This window comes from Hemicordylus capensis, chromosome 5 (genome assembly GCF_027244095.1).
Source record: "Hemicordylus capensis ecotype Gifberg chromosome 5, rHemCap1.1.pri, whole genome shotgun sequence".
Taxonomy (NCBI): Eukaryota; Metazoa; Chordata; class Lepidosauria; order Squamata; family Cordylidae; genus Hemicordylus; species Hemicordylus capensis.
In genome coordinates this window covers 230284663-230310220 of record NC_069661.1, presented here as the reverse complement: position 1 = coordinate 230310220, position 25558 = coordinate 230284663, and the positions used below count along the sequence as shown (strand labels likewise).

General features: G+C 46.8%; 1 protein-coding gene across 2 annotated transcripts in view; it reads right to left on the bottom strand.

Moving 5' to 3' along the window:
* TMEM178B (transmembrane protein 178B) overlaps window positions 1-25558 on the bottom strand; it is a 458207-nt gene that overhangs the window by 49755 nt on the left and 382894 nt on the right. Inside the window, exon 3 of one of the 2 annotated variants that reach the window (XM_053254774.1) lies at window positions 2934-3071. The exons of the other annotated variant lie outside the window; for it this stretch is intronic. Within the exon in view, the coding sequence (XP_053110749.1) occupies window positions 2934-3071 (138 nt within the window). The remainder of the gene's footprint in view (window positions 1-2933; window positions 3072-25558) is intronic. 2 annotated transcript variants of the gene reach the window in all.

The following is a 25558-nucleotide window of genomic DNA, read 5'->3' as shown; positions in this document are numbered from 1 at the left end:
GCTGTCCCCTGCCGCTCTTTTCAAGCCTCCCAGGACCCCACCCCTTTACTTCTTCCACCTGATCAGAAACCTGTGTGAACTCAAAGAGCATTGTGCTGAGGACCCTTCATGGGGCAGGGGGGCTCTACACCTGAGTTGGGGATGATGGGAGTTCTAGTCAACAACATCTGGGAGTTCCTGTTCTAGGGAACTCTGGTTAGGATTCAAGCTACACATTACATTAAGCATGTGCTTAGAACTGACGTGCTTGTTTCTTTTAAACTAAACAGCAGCTGGATTGTAGCTCTCTACAGATGAGGACCATGATCATATGGGAAGGATTTGACCCTGCTTTTCACCACAGTCCTGATCCAGACCCCACCTGCACTCCCATGGCTGTTATTTACCACGGGAGAAAAGTTCCCATTGCAGTATTGCTGTAATGACAAAGTCCTTCACAGAATCTTTGAACTAGTTTTAAATTTATTGTGAAATCCCTTCTTCCAATCTCAGCTCAGCCAACCACGTCCTAAGCAGCCTTGGGCAAGCCACCATCTTTCTGTGTCAATATGAGAATAATACGAGAATAATAATTAAGAGATAACATCATAAAGATTATTGATATAATAGTGGGTTCACCCCTCCCCGCCACAAGGGTACCATGTGCCCATTGCTACCCCGCATAACACAAATGCAGCAATGGCCACATTCCATTGTTGTAAAAAAAAGATGGTGGCCACCATTAGGGATGTGCGGACCGGTCCGGTGGTCTGGCGGTTTGGTCCGGAGGTTTGTGGGTTTGTGGTCAAACCGAAACCCCTCCCCTGTTCCATTGGATTGGAACTGGACCACCAGGTCCAGTCCGGCAGGTCCGTGATTTTTTTTAAAATTTAAAGTCAAGGAGAAGTACCTGTAGCCCTTTCAGGGGGCTTGCTGAAGCCGTGGGGTGTGTGTGTGCGTCCACGCGGGTTCCCTCTCCCCCGCCGGCCTTCCTCATTACTGCCATGGCTGCCGTGGCCGGGTAACTGAAGCATTTTAGGCCCTTTCGGGCCTCCGTAAGAGTGAGTGGCTGCCATTTTGGTGGCCGCTGCGCATGCGCAAATGCCCTTTGCGAGGCCGTGGCTGAACCAGGAGAGGGGTTTCAATGGGGGGGCTGGACCGAACCGGGCCAGACGGTTCCGTGCACACCCTAGCTACCATGAGGTGCTTCAGGTTGTTGCTGTTGCCCAGGTAAGCTCAATTGGGGGAGCTTTCAGGTATCCTCCAAATTTATGAATAGGCTTTCTTCAGAAGCCCTTGCATGATGACAGGAGCCTTTGGATGAGGCCTGTTTCCAGATGCGGAAGAAAGAGACAATGGGCAAATTCAGACACCATGGTTTATTTTAACTCAGGTTTATTTAACAAACCCGGAGTGGTGCCAGAACCTATAACCAAATCTTGGTTTGTTTTGACAAGCTGAAGTTTGTTCAGGTCCTGCCCCTTCTCCTTACCTCCCATGATCTAGACTTGCATCTTTCTATATAAGAGCCCTGGCAGGGCCAAGATACTGAAACAAATCAAGATTAAACCACAATTATGGGTTTGGAATCACATGAGATCATAGTTAAGACAAACGAGCCAACTTCAAACCTTGGGTTCAGTTCATGGGCTGACTGCCTGAAATAAATCACTGGCTCACATGCTGCTCAAAGTTCATTGCAAGTTGTAATGCACTGTGCACACACTTGTGTGGGAGTGCTGTGGCGCAAGTGCAAAATTTGCACAGAGGTGCACAACGGTGAGGTCATTGTACACAATGGCATCCCTGATGCACAACTCAGTTTGTGCAATTTTTTCATTGTGCAACAGCTCTCTTGCACAACTGCATGCATGTTGCATTACAACACGAACAGAAATTTGAGCAATATGTGAGCCAGTATTTGTTGAATGGTGCAGGTTCTGACATACAAACTAGCCACAGTTAGATGTAACAGACAATGGTTCTGCGTGATATCTGCACCTGCCCAACAGTGTTCCCTCTAACAGGGATTCCCAGACGTTGTTCACTACAACGTCCAGCATCCCCAGCTGCAATGGCCTTTGGCTGGGGATTCTGGGAGTTGTGGTCAACAACATCTGGGAATCCCTGTTAGAGGGAACACTACTGCCCAATGTAAGCAAAGTTATTTGAGTACTTAGGGAAAGTGCTATATAGCTTGCCTAATGACCCCTCCCCTAAAACAAGGTTAGCGGAGTAAGTGCTCCACTAACCTTGTTTTACTGATTGTGTGCTGCCATGGCATGGCTCCGCTCCACAGCAACACATGAATAGACCCCCGACCGGGAGGCTACAACCAGCCTCCTGGCCTCGGGTGTCTCCCCAGGATTCCCCACGAGGTGCCCCCCAATCCCCGCCACCCCTATCCTTTTGAGAAATGAGTTTTGACAATGTTTTCCATTAAGATTACCTGTCCATATTATTTCTGTCATGGGCTCATGAAGATTTGGATCATATCAAATTGGAACTGATGAAGATTACAAAACCTTACATTTAGTGCTACATGTTTTCTCTGCTTAAGTGTACAGTATTTCTCTGTTTATTTGGTTATTCGTACACTATATATTTCAAATTACAATTTTATATTTCACACTGAATGGATCCAGTATTGTTATTCATGTGGTATCATTTGCTCCATTGCATACTCCTTTAGTATTCCACTTTAGATAGTATGAATTACCTAATAGCAGAATTGGACTAGATTCCTTGGTACTTTGAAACCAACCAGTTAATACCAGACGATGCTGTAAAGAAGCAAAATGACATTTCTTGGAATTCTTTTCTCCCTTACCTCCTAATATCACCTAATAGCAGAATTGGATTAGATTCCTTGGTACTTTGAAACCAACCACTTGATACCAGACGATGCTGTAAAGAAGCAAAATGACATTTCTTGGAATTCTTTTCTCCCTTACCTCCCATGAGGAAAAGAAGTCCTGCCACATACTGCATAAGGCCTCGATCCCAGCAGCAGCCCAGCACCCCGATAATCCATCCGAAGAGGATGATGGCTACAGCCATGCCCATGAAACCGGCTGTCATTCTGCGCAAGTCTGCAATGGGAAATAAAGAGTTCTCTTATCACTCTCCTGGTATAAGTGTTCTGGTCTCACTCTGAGCACCTGGCCACCTACAACAGTGAAATTCTCACAAATGCTATTCCAGCACTTGCTTAAAGACTGGTTGCTATATTGGTTCTAGAGAAGAAGAAATACAAAATATTTTAAGTTTCAAGTTAGCTCTTCATCAGCGGCAGGGTAGAAAAGAACATGGTGAGCAACGCAAAAAGCAAAGTTGATTACTTCTGCAAATATCAGCCATCACAGAGAGTTAATTGCCCAACTGCAAATCTTTTATGACTATTACAGAGGAATCTGCTTTTCCCACCGTGTTGCTCACACTTGGTATGAACCAGACTAAACCAGCCCTGTGATTTCTATGCTTAACCGCTGCCACCAAGTAGACTTTTCTTTTCTTGGCCTCTGTCTACTGTAACAGCCTTCAACCTTTGTCGTAAAAAAAAAAAAAACCCACCCAGTGGAATGGAAAGCCTTTAGGCGTGGGGTGGAGAAAAGCTTTAGACAGAAGAAATACTTTTTTTTTTTTTTACTTTGGGAAAAATTGGTCAATTTAAAACAGTAGCTTTGGTTTTTTTGGTAAAGAAAAAACAACAACAAACCAGCTACCATAAGAGCATAAAGGCAGAAATAAAATTGTTAGAAAAACACATCCAATTGATCTATCTAATACTGGTCGCTAACCCAGAGTCCTCTGTAGTAACCCCAGCTTTTGCAGCAACCTGGCTTATCCCTTGTGCAGCCTCAGGTCCTGTTCTCCTTCACAGTCCTGGGGGTTCAACCCAGACTGGTTCTTTTTGCTAGTGAGTATTTCAGCCCTCCATAGAGGTTTCGCTCTCTGCCAGTGATTTCTTAGCTCTTTTTAGCCCCAGTACTCTGGCAATGGTAAACCCCTCCTGTATTCTAAAAAAGGAAACCACATGACACTGACTCGATGGCACAACTTACTTACTGCGGCTATTCTGACGATCAGCAAAAATCGGGCTAGCCTCCGCTAGCCTGATTTTTGCTAATCATCAGAACCACTGGGCTTGCAGCCAAGCCCGGTGGTTCTGGAGTGGCTAACCCGCTCTCGAACCCCTGGTAAAAAGCAGGTTTGCAGAGCGAGCACTCCACAAACCTGCTTTTTACAATCATGAGTAGCTGCGGCGCGCCTTTGCACTGCGCCTACTCATGAGTAGACCCTCAGCTGGGAGGCGAAAAGCTGCCTCCTGGCTCCGGGGGTCTCCCCAGTATGCCCTGCATGCTCGCGCAGGGCATACTGGGGCTGGTAGGGGCCATGCGGCCCCCGCTCCTCCACTCCCCACCAGCTCCGTCACGGAGCCGGCAACCATGTGGGTGGCCGATCCGGCCACCCAGGGCTCCCTGCCTGCTCGTCTGCGGGGAGAGCAGGTTTAGCCTGCTCTCCCCGCAGTTTCTAAAAAAGTGGTTCTCACGAATCGTGAGACCCGCCTCACTTACTGATTCTCTCAGTCTTTACTAGCACTCCCTTCACTTAGATTCTTCAGCTCCGCACTCCTTCTGGTACTGGACTTCACAGCATGTCTCTGCCTCTGCATTTTCCAGACCGACCAGAAACAACTCTATTCTGGACTTCTTTTCAAAACTAAAACTCTGCTGAAGCCAGAGTCCTTATATACTCTTCTTCCCTCAACAAGTTTTTAAACAAACCAATCAGCATAACTTAAATTCCCTCCATTTTTCAAAACATAATCAATGAAATCAGACCTCCCCTTCCCTCCAAAATCAATCCAGTACACTGCATCACCCTCCAAAATGAAACTGTTGCGGAGGAAACTGTGAATTTTTGACCCCCTGTACTGAAAGGTAACGGCAACCTACAACTTATGTACAACAGAAGAGGTTTGCAGGAGCTGTGAACTTGTGACCCCTTGCACAGTCTTCTTCATACAGGGAGCAACGTGATTACAAAATGGAACCTTGTGTACAAAAAAGAAGAGGTTTAGGCCTCATTCCTTCACACTCTATCTTGCTTGGCAGGGAACTAAAGAGTCAGATACAGAGGCCATTCACACAATCAAAAACTAAAACGGGGTCAGGATGTATCTCTGAAGTGTGCTTCCACACTTATTGCGTTGTGACACCGCAGTCCTGACGCTGACCACAGGGTGCCGTTCATATGTCGAATGCCTTGTTTCGAATTTAATCACTGTGATTTAGTGCTATGATGTTGTTTATCCGGCGTAAAAAAAGGTGTCATTTTTCTGGGTTGTTAAGTTTCGTGAGACAGCTCCCACTGAAGTTTTTACGTTTTGACTGTGATTTGCCTGAACAAAGTATTTAGCTGCTTTTAAGTGGCTAATCTGGAAAGCGCCTGGGTTTGGGAACTGTGCATGTTCCCCCCCCCTTTTTTTTGATGTGTGGAAGCAAGGTAGGAGGAGAACCTGGGTAGAACTGATTGTGTGGAAGCAAGGTAGGAGGAAAAGGTTTTCCTCCTACCTTGCTTCCACACAATGGGGCGATTCTCATGATCAACAAAAATCGGGCTAGCAGAGGCTAGCCCAATTTTTATTGACTGTAAGAACCACCGGGCTCGCAGCTGAGCCCAGTGGTTCTTGAGCGGGTAACCCACTCGAGAACCCCTGCTAAAAAGCAGGTTTGCGGAGCGAGCGCTCCAGAAAACCTGCTTTTTAGGATCGTGAGTAGCCGTGGCACACCTTCGTGCTGTGCCTACTCATGAGTAGACCCCTGGCCGGGAGGCGAAAAGCCGCCTCTCGGCTCTGGGAGTCTCCCCAGTATGCCTTGCGTGCTTGCACAGGGCATACTGGGGCTTGTGGGGGCCGCATGGCCCCCGCTCCCCCCACCCCGGCCAGCTCCGTCATGGAGCCAGCAACTGTGTGGGCGGCCAATCTGTGTGGGCGGCCTAGGGCTCTCTCCCCGCAGTTGTTACAAAAGCGGGTCTCACGGATCATGAGACCCGCTTCAATCACTTCTACCCAGGTTTTCCTCCTACCTTCCTTCCACACAACTGAAAATTGGGAGCACACAGAGCTCCCAAACCCAGGTAGAACACAGTTTTTGATTGTGTGAATGACCTCACAGTCTCAGAATCTGTTATCTCTGTTTGACACATTTTCCTTTGTATTTATCAACTTTTATTCTCCAGGCACCCCCTTTGCAAAAAAAAGAACAAGCTATGCTACCACTATTCCTCCTCCTCCTATGAGTGCAGAGTGGACTGTCCAGTCACTTAACTATGCTGTGGCTGAGGGTCTTAGTTAGCAGAAGCTATCTGGGAACTCTCCGCTGTGAAGCATTTATTTCTCCCATTCTTTTCACTTCAAAATTCCCTACACCTCACAACATACGGAGTCTTCTTGTATCAAATGAAATGAACAAATGAACCTGCCTTATACTGAGTCAAGAGTACTATCGCAATGTTGCCTACATTACCGTTGGGTTTAGGAGCTCATGTTTAGGGGCCATTCAGATGAACAGGCCCCACTCATAATTGAAGGATGTCTCAACAACGCATCGGGATGTCCTTCAGGATGGGTGTGCTCTCGGTGCGTCCTTGCCCCTCTTCACGTGTTCAAGTGAAACTGCCTCCCCACCCCCATGGGTTAGGTTAGACTGAGGGAGAAGTGACTGGCTTAGAGTGATCCAGTGAGTTTCATGGCTGTGCAAGGAGTTGAACTCGGGTCTCCCCATTCCTAGTCCAGCACTCCCAACATCACGCCATGCTGGCTCTCACTGAATAAGCATGGGAGCTTCTTTGTTATTCCTGCCTCTGCGACCCTGCCAGTTACCCATGAAGGACAGCAGTCACATGTTCAGGATCGGTGACACAGCAACGCAAGGGTCTTGCCCCTTAGCAGGGGCCTAGCAAGGCTGGAGCGGGCCCTGGGACAAAAAGTGGGGATGGGCCCCTGTCCACCTCCACTTCAGAGAGGTGTGAGGGGGAGAGTAAAGAGCAAGTTGCCATCCAGCCGGCAGGCCCTCCTCCCTCTGGGGATCGGGGACTCCCCCACACACCCGGCCCGGAACAATTGTAGCTACTCCCCTTCCCCCTGGGATGAGGTGATACTAGGGTGCAAGCTAACTGTGTTGTCTGGTGAACCTTGACTGCTAGAGCCTTTGGAGTCAGGTCGTATATAAATGTAATAAACAAACCAACAGAGGTGTTGGTAAAGAAATGGATGTATTTACAGGCTGATATACAGTTGTCTGGAAGAGTTCCTAGCCTAAATCAGAGGTTTTTGTAGGTTGAAGGAAGAGAGAGCGAGCGGAGCCTGGAGACTGAATGGTCCTTAGAGGGGCAGTGCACTGTTACTGGACCTGGAAAAAAACACCTTGGTAGCCATATCACTGGCTGGGCCCATTTGATATATTTGAGCCATGTTACAGCAGTTCCCACCTCCTTGCAGGGAGACCATACGTGGGAACTACACACACAAGTGCCATTGCACAAGAACTGTGGTAGCCCTATACCTTCTTATCCAAAATGCTGTCTTGTAAGCAGTGACTGATATCCCAACTAAATTACTTATTTGGTCCTACTGAAATTCAGTAGTCCTTTAGAGCAGGGGTTCCCAACCTGTGGTACTCCAGATGTTGCTGGACTACAACTCCCATCATCCCCAACTACCATTTACATTGGCTGGGGATGATGGGAGTTGTAGTTTAGCAACATCTAGAGCAGGGATTCTCAACGTTGGGTCTTCAGATGTTAATGGACGTCAACTCCCATAATCCCCAAACAAAGGCCACTGGAGCTGGGGATTATGGGAGTTGAAGTCCAATAACATCTGGGGACCCAACGTTGAGAATCCCTGATCTAGAGTACCACAGGTTGGAAGTCCCTGCTTTAGGGTAACTCCAGAGTAGTACTACTGAGTGACTTAGACTGGTTGTCAGCCAGCCTAAATGACTCAGTTTTTGAAAACAGTTATCGGAAACGTCATGAAGATGCCCAAGCGAAACTTTTCTTTTGCAGCCCTCTTCGGGCCTGACATAACTGCTGCCCCAGGGCGGCAGCAGTGTGAGAAAGATATTGTAAGCTGGTTGTCTGAACTGCTCTCACTGGTCTGAGGCTATCTGGCTGGCTCTCCTCCCCTGTCACAACAGTTTGCACAGATATGCCAGTGCTAAGAACAAGTCTATTCAGAGTAATTCCTCCAATGGGAAATTAATATGTGTATAGCAGCGCAGCGCTGAATCAGCACCAATAGCTATTTAGTAAGAAGGAGGTCAGAGGAAAGAAGCTCGCCTCCAATGACACTGCATCACAGAGTGGGAAGAAATCCTGTGGGTCATCTAGTCCAAAGAGTCTCAACACGGCCAAATCAGCACTTCCTGTTCCTAGCTGGGCACAGCTATTTGAGGACTCTACCCCATAGCAACCTGAAGATAGAACAACTCCCCTGTTCTGTGTCATGGCCCTGCCATCCAACTGGTGGATTTCAAATGGGAACATGAAGTAAAGGGTGTGTGGTACTCTTGAGCCTGATTCAGACATTATGCTCAGAAGTACACCTAGGTAATTTTGGAGCTTGGACCTAAAGGCCTTTGAAGCCCGCCCCCCCCCCAACTTAAGCATCACACCCCTACACACACACACACACACTCACCGTGACACACACAGAGGCTATTCACACGGTCTGCAAAAATCGGGCTAAGGGAGCCTAGCCCAATTTTTGCATACCGTGTGAACCACCGGCCTCGGCTGCGAGCCCGGTGGTTCCTGAGCGGGTAACTTGCTCAAATAACCCTCCCCTTAAACCGGGTTTGTGGAGTGAGCGCTCCGCAAACCCATTTTTTTTGCTCATGAGTTGCCGCAGCATGGCTCTGCGCCACAGCTACTCACGAGTAGACCCCTTGCCGGGAGGCTCAAAAGCAGCCTCCCGGCTTGGGAGTCTCTCCAGCATGCCCTGCACGCTCGCGCAGGGCATGCTGGAGCTTCCGGGGGCCGTGTGGCCCCCAAACTCCCCAGCCCCTCCCGGCTCCAGCTCCTTCCCGGCTTAACCCGCTCTTCCCACTAACCCGGACAAAGTGGGTCTCACTGATCGTGAAACCCGCCTCACAGTATTTTTAACATGTGGGTTTTTGAGTGCATAAACAACTGAACTCACAAGAATGTAGGAATATAAAATAGGTATATTTATGCAAATATGCATTAGCAGAAACATTTCAGCACACAACTCAACACATTCCCATCCCACATATTTCTTTTTCCACTCTCTGCTCTTTCTCTAAAGCAGAGGTCACACTCAACTGCCCGGCACAGTGCGGGCTGGCAGTGAGGTGCGGCAACCACACCACCTGGGTCAGACTAAAGAGGATTTGAGGGCCCTCAGGGTTTGTGGAGGCCCTGGACTTTGGCCCCGAAGTCCAGGGGTAAGAGCTTTTCTGATTATGCTGTGTGAGTGTACAGATGTCTGTACACTCTATGTGTGTTTGTGTGAATGACTGTACCTATATTCATTTTAAAAGAGAACCGGGATACAGGCCCTTCAAATGCACGGTACAGATAAGAAATGAACTTCTGTACCTGCATTCAGCATGACATATGAATGACTGTACCTGTTTACACCGTACACTCACTGTATGAGTGTTCAACATAACATGTGAATGGGCCTTTGGTTCTTGTTTGTCTAACATTCTGCCTGTCAGGATTTCCTACCCTCCTCCGTGAGACAGGGCTGTTTACCCAGTCAAACAGCAGGATGCTGGGAGAAACAGGGGGTTCTAGACATCAGGATAACCCCAGTAATTACCTTTCAGGAGTCAGTAAGGGCCCAGAGGGGTGTGCAACAGCTGCTGGGGGATGGGCGGGTGCAGCCCAAGAGGCAGCAGAATGGGGGAGAGGGAATAGCAAGGCTATCAGCTGCACAGCTGCAAACGGGTGCAGAAAGGCTTGTGAAGGGGGTGGAGTTGGAGAACAAGTCCCCTTTGGAAACCAGGGATTAGGTGGCCAATCCACTTGCCTGGCCAGGGAAGAAGGAGCCAGCAGGGAGTGGGGAGGAGTGTCCTATATGTAGGGCTTTATTTAAGGCAAGGGCTGCTGAAGATGAGTGGATCAGCAGGGATGAGGTTTGTTGGTCTGATGGACTCCCAGAGAAGAGCTCAGGCTTTTGGCTCCCGCTGGTAGAGGAAGGAGTGGACTGAATATCTGTCCCTTCTCCTCCAACTCTGAGGCAAATGCCCGTGCCTATAATTAGAGAGTGAGAGGGTGGAAAGTTTTCTAGAGAATTCCTCCTCCCTAAACATGGACACTTCCATGGGGCAGAATGTTTCTTTTATTTTTTTAAATTTATTTTACATTTATATTCTGCTCTTCTTCGAAGGAGCCTGCAGCAGTGTACTACATACTTAAATTTCTCTTCACAACAACCCTGTGAAGTAGGTTAGGTTATTTGTAAATCTTTTAGTAACATAGAAACTGCCTTATGCCAAGTTGAGTCAAACCATGGTTTGTCTGGCTCAGTATTGTCTAGACCAGGACTGGGGATTATGGGAGTTGAAGTCCAATAACATCTGGGGACCCAGGGCTGAGAATCCCTGGTCTACACTGACTGGCCGCAGTTTCAGTGTTTCGGGCAGGAGTCTTTCCCAGCCCTACCATGCCAGGGATTGATGCCAGGGATTGAACCTGGGACCTTTTGCATGCAGAGCAGAGGCACTACCACTGAGCTATGCCTCATACCCGCCAATGTTTAACTCCATCCATCCATCCATCCATCCATCCATTTATCAATCAATCATATTTATATACTGCCTGATATGTATATCTCCAGGCAGGCAGTGCATATCTCAAGGCAGTATTTTTGCCCTTTTACTACCTTTGAAAAGACAGTCACAGGGCAGTGCATATTATAAAATCAAAATATACACAAAATCAAATTCAAAACTTAACAACATAATTTTTTTTAGAAAATGATGGATATTATATACAAAAAGATGCCTTTCCTGCTTGTTTAAAAGAAAACTCCAAGGAAGAAGATTCAGTAACAACCGTTTATATCAGTAGTTTCCAAACTCCCTATTTTATGGGCGCCTTTTCGCTGCTGTTAAACCTTGTGCATCATAGAAGATTCTGGGTCATGTTCTTGAGTGAAATCCATTCATATGGAGCACGGCCCAGGTCTACAGAGCCTCATGTTTACCCTGCATGAACTGAGTACACTCAACAATACGTTGGACCAGGGGCATCATTCGGGGCACAGCTCACCCCCGAATCTCATCAGCCACCTCTCACCTTCATGATCTCTTCCAGAAAGGATGTGCAGCATTGGAGGCCCATGCACAGAGCCTGGGAGAGAGCTCCTAGCTTCACCAAGCTCTAGCTCTCTGCTGCTTACATCTTCATATATGCTGCATTATAAACTTAAAACAAAACATATGTGATTATTCTTGGGAGGTATGACTGAGTTTAATTATCAAAAGCAGGGCTGTACGCCTGGGCCCAGAACATATGTAGCAATGCCCCTGTAGCCAACATTCACCTGCAGCTGTAAATTGTTTCCTGTGAATAGTGAGTAGACTATCATTTAGATAAACTTGCCTGCCATTACTGATCTTCTTATTAAGGAATCCCTGTGGAACTTCTAAGAAATTCCAGGATTTCTCAGGATACAATCTGATAACCGCTAGTCAATATGAATGCCTACATTTGTGCAATGACTGTAATCTTGTAAGGCGTGAGTGTCTTGGATCAGGGCTCCCAGGTGGCAGGCTCAAGGACATTGCCTTTTGCATCACCATGCCCATAGTTCTGCCACAACCCTTGCAGGATGAGATGGGAGGAGAACTGGTCTTGTGGCAGCAAGCATGTATTATCCCCTTGGCTAAGCAGGGTCCACTCTGGTTCACATTTGAATGGGAGGCTACATGTGAGCACTGTAAGACATTCCCCTTAGGGCAGGGATCCTCAACGTTGGGCCCCCAGATGTTCTTGGACTTCAACTCCCATAATCCCCAGCCAAAGGCCACTGGGCCTGGGGATTATAGGAGCTGAAGTCCAAGAACATCTGAGGGCCGAACGTTGAGGATCCCTGCCTTAGGGGATGGGGCCGCTCTGGGAGGAGCACCTGCATGCTTGCATGCAGAAAGTTCCAAGTTCCCTCCCTGGTATCACCAAGATAGGGCTGAGAGAGGCTCCTGCCTGCAATCTTGGAGAAGCAGCTACCAGTCTGTGTGGGCAATACTGATCTGAATGGACCAATGGTCTGACTCAGTATAAGGCAGCTTCCTATGTTCCTATACACTGGAAGGGGGCTTGGAAGCCTCCCAGTCCAACCTTCGGCTCAGTGCAGAAAACCACTACTACAGCATCCTTAACACCTGGCCATCCAGTCCTTGTCTGAACAGTTCTTTCCACCAATACCTCTTTATTGCGCAAAGATAAAATCATGATCCACCAGTTATTATCATTCATTAGTCTTTGAATGCTGGAAGCTATGTTAATTATTCATAATTATTCATGCTTATCTCACAGGAAGGAATTTAAGAACTGCTGAGACATTCAGTCTGTAATGTATTAACAACTGGAGATGGTGTATTTGCACTGAAACTGGTTTTGCTTTAACCGGTAACATAAGAACATAAGAACATAAGAACAGCCATGCTGGATCAGGCCCAAGGCCCATCTAGTCCAGCATCCTGTTTCACACAGTGGCCCACCAGATGCCGCTGGAAGCCACAAACAGGGGTTGAGGGCGTGCCCTCTCTCCTGCCATTACTCCCCTGCAACTGGTACTCAGAGGCATCCTGCCCTTGAGGCTGGAGGTGGCCCACAGCCCTCCGACTAGTAGCCATTGATAGACCTCTCCTCCATGAAGTCATCCAAACCCCTCTTAAAGCCATCCAGGTTGTTGGCTGTCACCACATCCTGTGGCAGAGAGTTCCACAAGTGGATCACGCGTTGTGTGAAAAAGTACTTCCGTTTGTTGGTCCTAGACCTCCTGGCAATCAATTTCATGGAGTGACCCCTGGTTCTAGTGTTGTGTCAGAGGGAAAAGAATTTCTCTCTCTCCACTTTCTCCACACCATGCATGACCTTATAGACCTCTATCATGTCTCCCCGCAGTCGTCTTTTTTCTAAACTAAAAAGCCCCAGGTGTTGTAGTCTTGCCTCATAAGAAAGGTGCTCTAGGCCCCTGATCATCTTGGTTGCCCTCTTCTGTACCTTCTCCAGTTCAACAATGTCCTTTTTAAGATGTGGTGACCAGAACTGTACGCAGTACTCCAAGTGTGGTTGCACCATAGTTTTGTATAAGGGCATTATAATGTTAGCCGTTTTATTTCCAATCCCCTTTCTAATGATCCCTAGCATGGAATTGGCCTTTTTCACAGCTGCCGCACATTGAGTTGACACTTTCAACGAGCTGTCCACCACAACCCCAAGATCCCTCTCCTGGTCCGTCACCAACAGCTCGGATCCCATCAGCATATACTTGAAGTTGGGGTTTTTCATCCCAATGTGCATCACTTTACACTTGCTAACATTGAACCGCATTTGCCATTTTGTCGCCCACTCCCCCAGTTTGGAGAGATCCTTTTGGAGCTGCTCACAATCCGTTTTGGATTTCACTACCCGGAAGAGTTTGGTATCATCTGCAAATCTGGCCACATAGCTTCTTACCCCTGCTTCTAGATCATTTATGAATAAATTATAAAGCACTGGTCCCAGTATAGATCCCTGGGCAACCCCACTTCTTACTTCCCTCCATTGTGAAAACTCTCCATTTAAACCTACCCTCTGTTTCCTGTCTTTCAACCAGTTAGCAATCCACACATGTACCTGTCCCCTTATCCCATGACCGCTAAGTTTCCTCAGGAGTCTTTGATGAGGAACTTTGTCAAAAGCTTTTGGAAGGCCAGGTAGACTATGTCAACTGGATCACCTTGATCCACACACTCGTTGACACTCTCAAAAGATTGGTGAGGCAAGATTTACCTTTGCGGAAGCCATGCTGGCTTACTGCCAGCAGGGCCTGTTCTTCTAGGTGCTTTACAATTTTATACTTGAGGATGCTTTCCATCAATTTGCCTGGAACGGACGTTAGGCTAACTGGCCTGTAATTTCCCAGATTGCTCCGGATCCCTTTTTGAAAATCGGTGTTACATTTGCTACTCTCCAGTCCTCTGGTACAGAGCCCGATTTCAGGGATAAGTTAAATATTTTAGCAAGGAGGTCAGCAATTTCACATTTGAGTTCTTTGAGGACTCTTGGATGGATGCCATCCGGCCCTGGTGATTTTTTAGCTTTCAGTTTTTCCAGACAGTTTAGAACATCATCCCTTGTCACTTCTATCTGACTCAGTTCTCTAGCCTCCATCCCTAAAAAGCCTGGTTCAGGAACAGGTATATGCTCAGTATCCTCTGCCATGAAGACAGATGCAAAGAACTCATTCAGCTTCTCTGCAACCTCCATATCCTCCTTAATAATCCCTTTCACTCCCTCATTGTCTAATGGTCCAACTGCCTCCCTGACAGGTTCCTGCTTCTGATGTACTTAAAGAAGTTTTTGTTATTCCCCTTGATACTTCTGGCTAAATGTTCCTCAAACTCTCTTTTTGCCTCCCTTATTGTCACCTTGCATTTCTTTTGCCAGAGTTTGTGTTCCTTTCTGTTCTCTTCGTTTGGACAGGCCTTCCAATTTCGGAAGGAAGTCTTCTTCCCTTTTACGGCTTCCTTGACGGTACCCGTTAGCCATGCTGGCATCCTCCTGGACTTAGTGGTACCTTTCCTCCTTTTGGGTATACAACCTCTTCTATATGCTTCTAGAATTGTGGTTTTGAGTAAACTCCATGCACTCTGGAGCGAAGTGACTCTCCTGATTTCCCCCCTCAGCTTTCTTTTCACCATACTCCTCATTTTGGAGAAGTTTCCTCTTCTGAAATTCAAAATGTCTGTGTTAGACATCCTTGGTGATTCTCTCCCCGCATGTATGCTGAATTTGATGGCACTGTGGTCACTGTTCCCTAAAGGGTCGATGACACTGAAGTTACACACCAGGTCCTGGGTGTCACTCAGAATTAGATCCAAGGTTGCCTTCTCTCTGGTTGGTTCCATGACCAACTGTTCTAGGGCACAGTCATTTAGCGTATCTAGAAATTTGACCTCTTTGTCCTGACTTGAATGTGAATTTACCCAGTCTATGTGTGGGTAATTGAAATCACCCATAATTACAGCCCTGCCTCTCCTTGACGCCTCCCTGATTTCCTCCTGCAACTCCCAGGCACTGTCGGCATTATGATCTGGAGGGCGATAGCACGTCCCCAGTAGCACGTTCCCTTTCCGGCCTTGTATAGTCACCCACAGGGTTTCTGTGGAGGACTCCAGTCCACCTAGGTTTTCTAGCTTGTTAGATTCTATCCCTTCTTTAACATACAGTGCTATCCCTCCTCCAAGGTGCCCCTCCCTGTCCTTTCTATAGAGTTTATACCCAGGGATAACAGTGTCCCACTGGTTCTCACTGTTCCACCATGTTTCTGTTATGCCCACTATATCTATTTCTGCGTTAGCAACCAAGCACTCCAGCTCACCCATCTTGGCTCGGAGGCTTCTGGCATTGGCATATAAGCACCTATATGCTGAATCTCTCCCCTGATGTATGCTGTTCTTTTTACTCTTTGACCTGCTGGCACAGGCTCCCGTCTGCTCTTTATGTGGTTCTGCTCTGTCCCCTTCTGTTTTATCTGAATTCTTTGCAGCCTCACACTTTAAAGGATGGCTTTTGCCAAATGGGATACTGCCCAGCTCCCATCGGCTGTTCCCCAGGTGTCATTTTAAAAGCTGCTCTGCAACCTTTTTGATTTTAAGCGCCAGCAGTCTGGTTCCATATTGGTTCAAGTGCAGCCCGTCCCTTTTGTACAGGCCTTGCTTGCCCCAAAATGTGTTCCAGTGCCTAACAAATCTAAACCCCTCCTCCCGGGACCAACGTCTCATCCACGCATTGAAACCCCTCAGCTCTGCCTGTCTCACTGTACTTGCGTGTGGAACAGGTAGCATTTCTGAGAATGCTACCTTGGGGGTCCTGGACTTCAAAATGCTACCTATCAGCCTAAATTTGGCTTCCAGGACCTCCCCACTGCATTTCCCCACATCGTTGGTGCCGACGTGCACCACGACAGCTGTCTCCTCTCCAGCACTGCCTAGGAGCCTGTCTAGATGCTGCGTAATGTCCGCAACCTTCACACCAGGCAGGCAAGTCACCATGCGGTCAACACGCGGGTCACAAACACATCTCTCTATCCCTCTAATGATCGAATCACCAACTACAAGGAGGCCCCCACCCCCCAGAGGAGTATCCCCTGTGCGAGAGGATATGGGCTCATCATCCATGGAAGGGGTCCCTTCTAAAGGAGCATTTCCCTCTTCCTCAGACCGATGTCCTCCTTGCCCAAGACCTTTATTCTCCCTGACAGCAGAGGAGCTACCAGCCCTGGAGTGGGATGCCTCTATCACATCCCTGAAGGTCTCGTCCACATGCCTCTCTGTCTCTCTGAGCTTCTCCAGATCCGCCACCTTGGTCTCAAGGGAATGAATTTGTTCCCCGAGAGCCAGGAGCTCCTTGCACCGAGCACACACCCATGACTTCTGCCCATGGGACAAATAGTCATACATGTGGCACTCTGTGCAATACACTGGGAAGTGCCCCTTCCCCTGCTGACCTTCTATCTTCATACTGTTTTAGTTGGCTGTTTACAGTATTTAGGGAGCTTATTGTCCGTTTATTAGATAGTTTATTAGGATAGGTCTCAGCTGTAATGGTCAACTATTTAACTGTCCAAACAGTCTTTCCCAAGAATATGAGGGAAACGAGGTAGGGATATGTACTTACATTCTCTTCTCCACCAGGCGCCTTGTGATCGCAGGGGCTTGTTCCAGGCTCCCCCGCACACTTCCTGCTAAACTCCTGCAAAACTCCTATGTCCTGTTTGCTATCCCTGTTCGCTATGCTCTCGGGCCTTCACCTCATATGTAGAGTAGCCTTCCAACTGTCACACCTTCTGCTGGATGATAATGTTATTTTTGTGCAAAAAAGTGGTCTTGGTGGAGAGGACTTTTTGGAACTTAATATGCTCATAGCATCGCCAATTTATCAATTTATTTGAAGATCTCTAGAGGAGGAGAGCCCATTGTTGCATGAACCAGACTGTTCCACAGTCAAACAGCTCTCACTGTTAGGCAGTTCTTCTTAACGTCTCACCTAAATCTGTTTCCTTGTAATTCCAAGCACACAGAGAACAAGCCAACTCCCTCTTTCTAAACTGCTATACAAGCCCTGTCACCTGACTGAACACTCAGTCAGCTGACACCAAAGACTAATCCAGCTCCACCAGGTCCTATAATGACAAGATCTGAAACTGGGTGCTTTAGTCCGAGCAATTTACTTTGCTGTGGGAGGATCTTGTCTTTTGAACTGGCCTGCCTGTCTGCCTGTCTTGGATTGCACCAATTTCCTCTGTCCCTTCTGATCTTTGGTTGCTGCTTTTGGATCTTGACTGATTCTTGCTCTGGACTATGCTATGCACATCCAGGCCAGCATCTGCCACATCAGATGTGAGAGGCATCCTCTTTGAGACCAGAGATGGTGGCTGACATACAGCCCAACATTATATGCATGTTGCAACATAATGTTCCTGCAGTTTCACAAGTGTGCTCTTGCACAAGCACAAAAATGGTGCAAAGTCAGTTGCACAACAATATGTTCACTATTTCCAATAGCTGTACTGCTGTGCAACTCTATGCAATTTTTGTACTTCTGCAAGAACTCACTTGCATAAGTGTGTGGACATTACATTGCAATATGTCAGCTGGCAATTTTACATCTATGTCTATTCAAATCTCGCTGCTCTCCTTCATTCAAGGGAGTATTCCAGAGGATCATTGGAATAAATCTTCTCCATTCGTCCTTCTTCCCATCAGACTATTATGTTGCACCAGCCTCAAAATAATCATATAAGCATCCAGAGCAGCAGGTTTGATGAATGGACTGCTAAGGAAAAAAGCTAGCGATGGAAGGATGAGATCTGTGCATTATCAGCACCTCAAGTCTGCTCAACCCTCCTGCAGGCCATGGCATTAAACACGTTAATTTAGGGATTTCCAAAGGTGTATTCTGATTTTAATTTTTTAAGGCCATTTAATATTGCACAGGTTGCCAGCGGGAGTTGAAGAAGGTGCAAGCAGCACAGAAAGATATTAATTACAGCAAGAAAGAGATCTCTCTCATAGGCTTTTTATTTTATTTTGAAGTTTACTCTGCCATTAACATTTAAATGGAAAGCCCTTGCTTCCAAGCTCCATGTGAGAAATCTGCATTTAAATCGATACTGTTCAAAAGTGAGAGGAAATGTATAGCAATATGGAATCTGTTTCCATTTGCTTTAAAAAGGACTTGTCTTATAAATGATTGACATTTTTCTTCTTTCAAAGAGGTAGAGGGAGAGATGAAATTAGAAGTATATTAAAATCTAAAATCTCCATTGCTAGAGACGTATATGTGCTGATCTTTGGTAGTGGTGGTGGGGGAAATTATTCTGGAGATATGTCCTTTTCTATTTCTGCAAAGAACACGGCACTGTTCAATAAACTACAGTAGAGGACCGAAATCAAGTAAGGTGGCCTTTGACTTCATTTTTGGCTCTCATCCAACCAGCATGAAGCATTTTCTCTGATGCTAACGGTTCTATGGATGATTTGTTATCATCTGTGGATTAAAGCAGTCAAACCTTTATCAAAGGGTAACTTAGTGTATAGAAAAGAACTTTACCATTCACCAATACCGCTCAGATTTCTGCTAAGATTCTGGATAGGTGTTAAAAATGGGCAGATGCTATAGATAAGGGGATCTTCACATAGGCCAACATCCTAAGGCTGCATGTGTGATACAGGAGGAAGTATTTGTGCTGTGGAAGGCTTCGTGACTACCACAGCACCAGTGATCACACATGCGGGGGTGTGTGTGGGTGGGTAAATTTTGCCTTTCTTTCCTTCCCCCAGAAGTGCCTTGTGATCACCATAGCTAAGTTAGTAGAAACCTTCTGCTGCGTGGACACACCCCACATAGTTAATTTGTTAGTTTGCTGGCCAATGTTTTTATGTTTGCCATGGCAAGTTGCCCCTTGGTAAATGCATGGTTGTATCCACCCTCTGTAACAGGTTCTAACACATGCAGAGTGCTTTATCTTAATAATAAGCCTGTAGGCCCTTATTGTTCCCGATGGACAGTTTGGAAAGTAAGATTGTCAAGGATCGTCTTGCCCTAGGCCAGTGGTTCCCAACCAAGGTTCCTCCAGATGTTGCTGAACTACAACTCCCAGCATCCCCAGCTAGAATGTATTACAACTGGGAATGGTAGGAGCTGTAGTTCAGCAACATCTGGAGAGCCATACATTCCTTACCCCTGCTATAGAGTAAAAGCCAAACTAGATATGATATTGAATCTTCTGATCCCTCCCTCCCTCCCACTAAAATCAGATAATTTACCAGGGAGAGGAATTAAAAAATAGTGTCTGCCCTATTGGTAAACAGGGACGGCTGAAGCATATGAGGTAGTGTGAATGCCCAAACAAGAATCATATGCTTCTGTCTCATCGACTGAATCTTCTTCCCACTTTCATGTCAGAAACACAGATTGTTTAAAAAGTGTATCAGCTGTGTGTGCAAGCCTGCCATTTAAGGACAGAAGGTGAGATAGTGCCCCACTTCCCATCAACTGCCATGTTTCAGGCCATATTATGATTATTATTTAATCCCACTTGTGCTTCTGGCCAGATCACTGGTTCTGGCCCCTGAATGAAGACAGTTAGATTCGACTGAGCCAGCCTATGTCCTGGGTGTGCACCCAAAACCACAAATCTCTTTGCTTAAAATGAGTAGTGGAGGAGAAGAGTGACTTTCCAATGTTAATAGCATTGTTAAAGTATTTTTTTTAAAAAATGTGCCAAAATGAATGCTCTGCATTAGCTGCCATCATGCACAAGTCTAATGGCGACCGAAGACCTAAGACATTGGTGCCACCACTGCTGTGCACGGAAGCAAGTCCTGACCAGTGGTTGTACAAACTGTGTCCCTGTGTTTATCCCATTTGCAACAATGTGCAACCACCAGTTGGGATAGCAGTGGTGCTGCTTCCATGTACCCAGCAGCAGCAGCAGCACTGATGTCTTCCGGTCCCATTACCCTTGCACATCATATCAGCCTCTTTTGAAAAAAACACACATCCAAAAATAGACGTAACTCTCTATGTTTTCCAGTCTGTCTTATCCCTCTCCGTCCATCTGAAATGCCATTGCTAGCACATGCATGCAGAATTTAACAACTTTGTTGACTTTCTATATAATGCCCTGCTTTATCTCTTTCTGGTAGCTAGGGTGGTGGAATGTCATACATCTGAGATACTTTTGATTTGATTTCTTGGTCCATATTTCCAGCTCTTCGGCCATGCTTGTGGGAGCTGGTATCTCCATCTCTTCTGAAGACATAGGGGAGGGGCCATAGTTCAGTGGTAGATAATCTGAGGTCTCAGGTCCAACCCCGGCATCTCCAGGTAAGCCTGAGGAAGACTCCTGTCTGAAACCTTGGAGAGCTGCTCCCAGTCAGAGTAGACAATGTTGAGACAGATGGACCAATGGTCTGACTCAGTAGACGGCAGCATCACACATTCAGAAGATTCTGCGAGCTGAGGTTTTAGACACAATACGATACTATCAGGACACTCCTGAGAAATAGGGGTCTATAATGGGCACGGCTTATTTCTGAACTAAGTTGTCCTCCAGCTTGTTGTCCTCCACTCCCATCTGACTCCTCCCTGTCTCAGGCAAGTGTCTGCTTGACTGAACACCCGATCTGCCTGCCATTTCCTTGTCCATGACATAGAACTGCAGGCTTCCTTGATCTCAAATCCCCCCCTCATGTACAGCTAAAAAAAGAAGGGCAAAATGGGGGGGGAGTGTCTGCCTCTTTTGAAACGGGCTGCTTCTCACTTATTTTCTCAGCACGCTTCCATAGAATTCCCTGTTGCCTCTTGTTCTGAACAGTGAAATTAAATCTCCCCTGTGAAAACCAGACGGGGTTAACAAAAGACCACTTGTGTGTGGCATTCGCTCTAATTCCGCCGCACAATGGACTCCATCTCGGCTGGAAAATCCCCGGGGGAATCCAATTATTAATACTCATTTCCTTTCTTTACCCCCACCTTATTTTCCATACCGTTCCTATAGAACAGAAAAGGGATACATACATTTTGTCCCTGAGCAAGGAATTACCAGCAACCCAGAGGGCCTTGGCTGCCATGTCAGGAAACAGATAAAGGGGGATGGGAAGCCCCAGGGCAGCCAGTAATGGACTCGAGTGTCTTCCACCTCTAGGTAAGCGAGCAGAATGTAGGTCAGATTGAATGCTGCAAGCTGACAGCAGTGCACTCTGTGGCCTTTACCTCCGGGTTCACTGCAAAGCTTTTGATTTAACAAGAGTCTACACCATCCTTGGGAAATCTCCAGAGGAAGAAATCCCACCAGGGTACCTCCTGGGCGCCTTGCAGGACATTAAGAAGACCATGGAGTTGTCATGAGGTGATGTCGTTGCATTTCCTTACCACTGTCCCACATAACAGTACCTCCAGTGACTGTTGCTGGTGTCTATCTTATGTTTCTTTTAGCTTGTGAGTCCTTTGGGGACAGGGATCCATCTTATTTCTTTATTATTTCTCTGTGTAAACCACCCTGAGACATTTTTGGAAGGGTGGTATAGTAATTGAATAAATCATCATCATCATCGGCTGCAGATGATGGGGGACAGTAGAGGTGGCTGTCATGTTCCTGGGATCAACCCTCCCATCTAGAGATGAGATAGGGGGGAGAGCTGATTGCGGGATTCCCTTGGCCTAGACTCTGCTTGCCCCCACTCTCTGAATGCCAGAGGTGAGTCTAGAACAACTAGTTTGGGGGAGCAAAGGGGTGGCAAAAATGTTGTTTTGCTATACAATGAGCCCAGTCACATGCGCTTGGAAAAGAGGGTAGAAGGCAGTATATCCAGGTTTGCAGGTTCGTGAGAACCCACGCAAATCCCTCCAACTGCACAAATGCAGGTATTCCATCTTCTGTACCTTGTTTTTTACCAAGGTAGGTGGGTAAGAAAGCACCCCTATTTTGATGTTTTGATAGTGTGGGATTGTGGGTCCTCTCCCCTTTTGTAGCAGGTTCCAGGAACTGGCAGCCATTATGATAATAAAGCATTGAGGCTACAGGGGCTGGCATCTGTGAATGTGCCACTCCGCAAAGCACACTCCGCAAAGCACACTCCGCAAAGCACATGATTCTTTGCTTGCAATTCTTTCAATGTGGCCGGGCCCGTTTCTTGCCCCTTCATGGCCAATTAGATGAGAGCTGATGATGTAAGGGTGGTTACCAGTCTCCTGGCAGCTCTATGCATGCTGGGATAGCTCTTTCAATCCTTGGAGAACCCAGCTTCTGATTTCAGCAGTGGAGACTGCTGCTGCCTGGATAATTTGTGTGTTGCATTTGCAGACCCAAACAGAGCTTCTGCTTGTCTGTGGCTACCAATGTAGGATCTCTTTACCCCCTACAAACCACCTCCATACGAAAGGGCTCATTAAATACTTTAAATTTAAATTTATTAATGCACATTAAATATACATTAGCCAGGGTTTTGCTATACATTATACGTATAGGTCAGGATATGTTAGTTTATTTACCTTACTTGTTTGACATTTTCAAACTTATTGAAAGAGGTCTTAGTTCTGTTAGAAAATACTCTTTTTGGATTTGGCCAAACAACCCAGTCTGTTTTCCAGGTGAGTTTTCTCTTCCTGTCCAAGAGTATGTGACAGGAAAGACTGGGGTGGGGAGTGAGTTCAGCACCAGGTCAGCTGAAATCTGCAGGGGAGATGACCTTGCACCCCACTGCACACAATGGCCGCATTCACAAGTAACGTGGAACCACAGGTTCAATGGACCCATGGTTCCACACCCCCTCCCTGCTCCTGCATTTTGACATACTGGAGAGTATTCTGATGTATTGGAGAGTGAGATGGCAGAGAAGCAGGGGAGCTGGCTGTGTGGACTTCCTTCTTGCTTGAATGACATCCTGCACAATCAATCAGGGAGGGAGGGGGGGGAGGAGCTCCCTCCCTCAAATCCAGTCCAGTTGAATGCAGACTCCAGTGCTGCATTTGGATGTCAGGGAGGCTCTGTGGAAGAAGCGAAACTCACTACAAACTGAGGGTTCAAATTGGAGTCTCCTGAGTGCAAGCTTGGGTTGCACTATGGACAGGACTGGACGTGTGCAGATGGAATGGTAAAGAAACATTTAGGTCCTGCAATAACGATTCCACATTACATGTGAATGAGGCCCTTGTCCCACCCAGTACGGTTCCTGGTCAGAAAGGAAGCTAAGGGTTTGGCCTGGCTCCTGGGAGGATGGAGGAGTACTACCTACCAGTTGCTTGTTCTGGGATAGAGGAGTGAGTGAATGAGGCTTCTTTAAATAGTAGAGGCCTTTTAAAACAATGAATTCGAGCTTGAGGGCCAAAATAAACTATGACTATATTGACTGACACTATGCTGTAAAGTTCCAGTCTGATAGATGGGGATGCAAAAGAGGGAGAAGGACATATTTCTGTTGGAGAACCCTCTACCCCTTGCTACCCCTTGGGGCCACCCCTGGCCACAGCCTAAAAGAGCCTATGTGCATACAAACTGTATGTGTGTATCTGTACACACACATGTACATGGAGGCCCATAAACAGAACAATTTACCATATTGATGTTGGGCATTTGTGGAGATAAAGTTGGTGAAGAGGCTGTGCTATATTTGAAGGGGAAGTCTACAATGCTGTATGCCAGGAATGGCCAACCTGAGGTTCCCCAGCTCTTGTGGGACTACAACTCCCATCATTCCCAACCACAATTTATTGCAGCTGGGGAAGATGGGATTTGCAGTCCAACAAGAGCTGGAGAGCTTCTGTTTTATGCAATTCCTGTGAAAAGAATGATCCCAACTGATGGGATCTGTTAAGACTGTGCAGCAAAGATGATTTGGAAACATACACTTGACAAATATCCAAAGACTGATGGGACTTTCCCCACAATGATGGAATTATGCAAATTTATTAATGAGCAGTCAGTGAGTCTTACCTGCTCCATCTGGGTTCTGTAATGTAACTCCCAGCTGATTTGCAAACTTATACATACAGCTTCCACCTGAAAGAGGCAGCTGGTAGCCAGAAGTGCAGTATCTTTACATGAAACTCCAGAACTACAAGGTGTAAGGTTTGTTTCAAGTCTTGAAACCTTCCAGTCTAGTAGATGGGAGAACAGGAAATATTTTTTTGGGAAGCATCCACTACCTCCTGCTAGATCTTGGAGTCATCCCTGCTGAACCCCTGCACAAGATCCCAGTGACCAGACTCAACACTCCCTCCGCAGCCTGAGGATACACCTCAGCCTGGTTAGAAGTGAAAATTCTTAAGCATTGCTCTTAGCACTGCAGTAACCTGTTCTGGCCACTAGAGGCATGAGGAGTCATGTTAATAGGTCTCTCTTGGTCAGTTGAGAGTCAGAATTGTTCAGTTGTTGTTGAAGACTAGTGCCTGTCTGTGTGTGTTGTTCAATGGCTCTCTCTCAGTAAGTGATGTTTAGTTTCTGAAAACATCTTTTATTTGAACTCAACTTACTGTCTTCAGATAATCTCTTGGGCTAAACTACTTTACCACCAGAGCATACCCTGCTGTGTGAGGACCTTAATGTTTCTCCTCACACCTCTCAACACGCATTTCCTTCTATTTCTGAAGATACTCAGCATCTCTGGATCTGAATCCCTCCTCTTGCCTTTGCAACAAGCTCTGTCTAGTCTACTGCTTAGCCAGCCTGCTGATGGAATACACAGAAACTGCTCCTCACTCCTAACCTGGGTGAGTGGCTATAAACAAAGGGAGATGTTCCATCAGCATCAGGGGCTTTCCCCTGAAATGGGGGTCCTTAGAGAACCAGGATGAGGTTGATGATGATGAGATACAAACATACACAGCCAGAGCCCGTTTATTTTTATACATTCTCAGAACAGCCAGAACGTCAAGGGAAGCTTCATTATTGTGGATTTATTAGACCATCCGAGAGAAAATAAAGCACGGCGAATTCTAGACATTTAATCCCTGACTGGTTTCTTGCCTGAATTCTTTTTCTTTCCCCACCTTTTCATCTTTATTTATGCACTTGGTCCAGATTGACTTAAATTTGAGGTGCCCAACTTCGGCCCCACAGCTGTTGGACTACAACTCCCATCATCCCTGATTATTGGGCAATGCAGCTGGGAATGATGAGAGTTATAGCCCAGCAAGAGCTAGAGGGCCAAAACTGGGCACCCCAGATTTAAGCCAAGCTGGACCTAGTGTGATGATATCATCACACTGCATGCCTCCCGCCCCACTCTTCCTTCCTTCCTGGATTGGCTGACTAGATATTTGGCCCTCA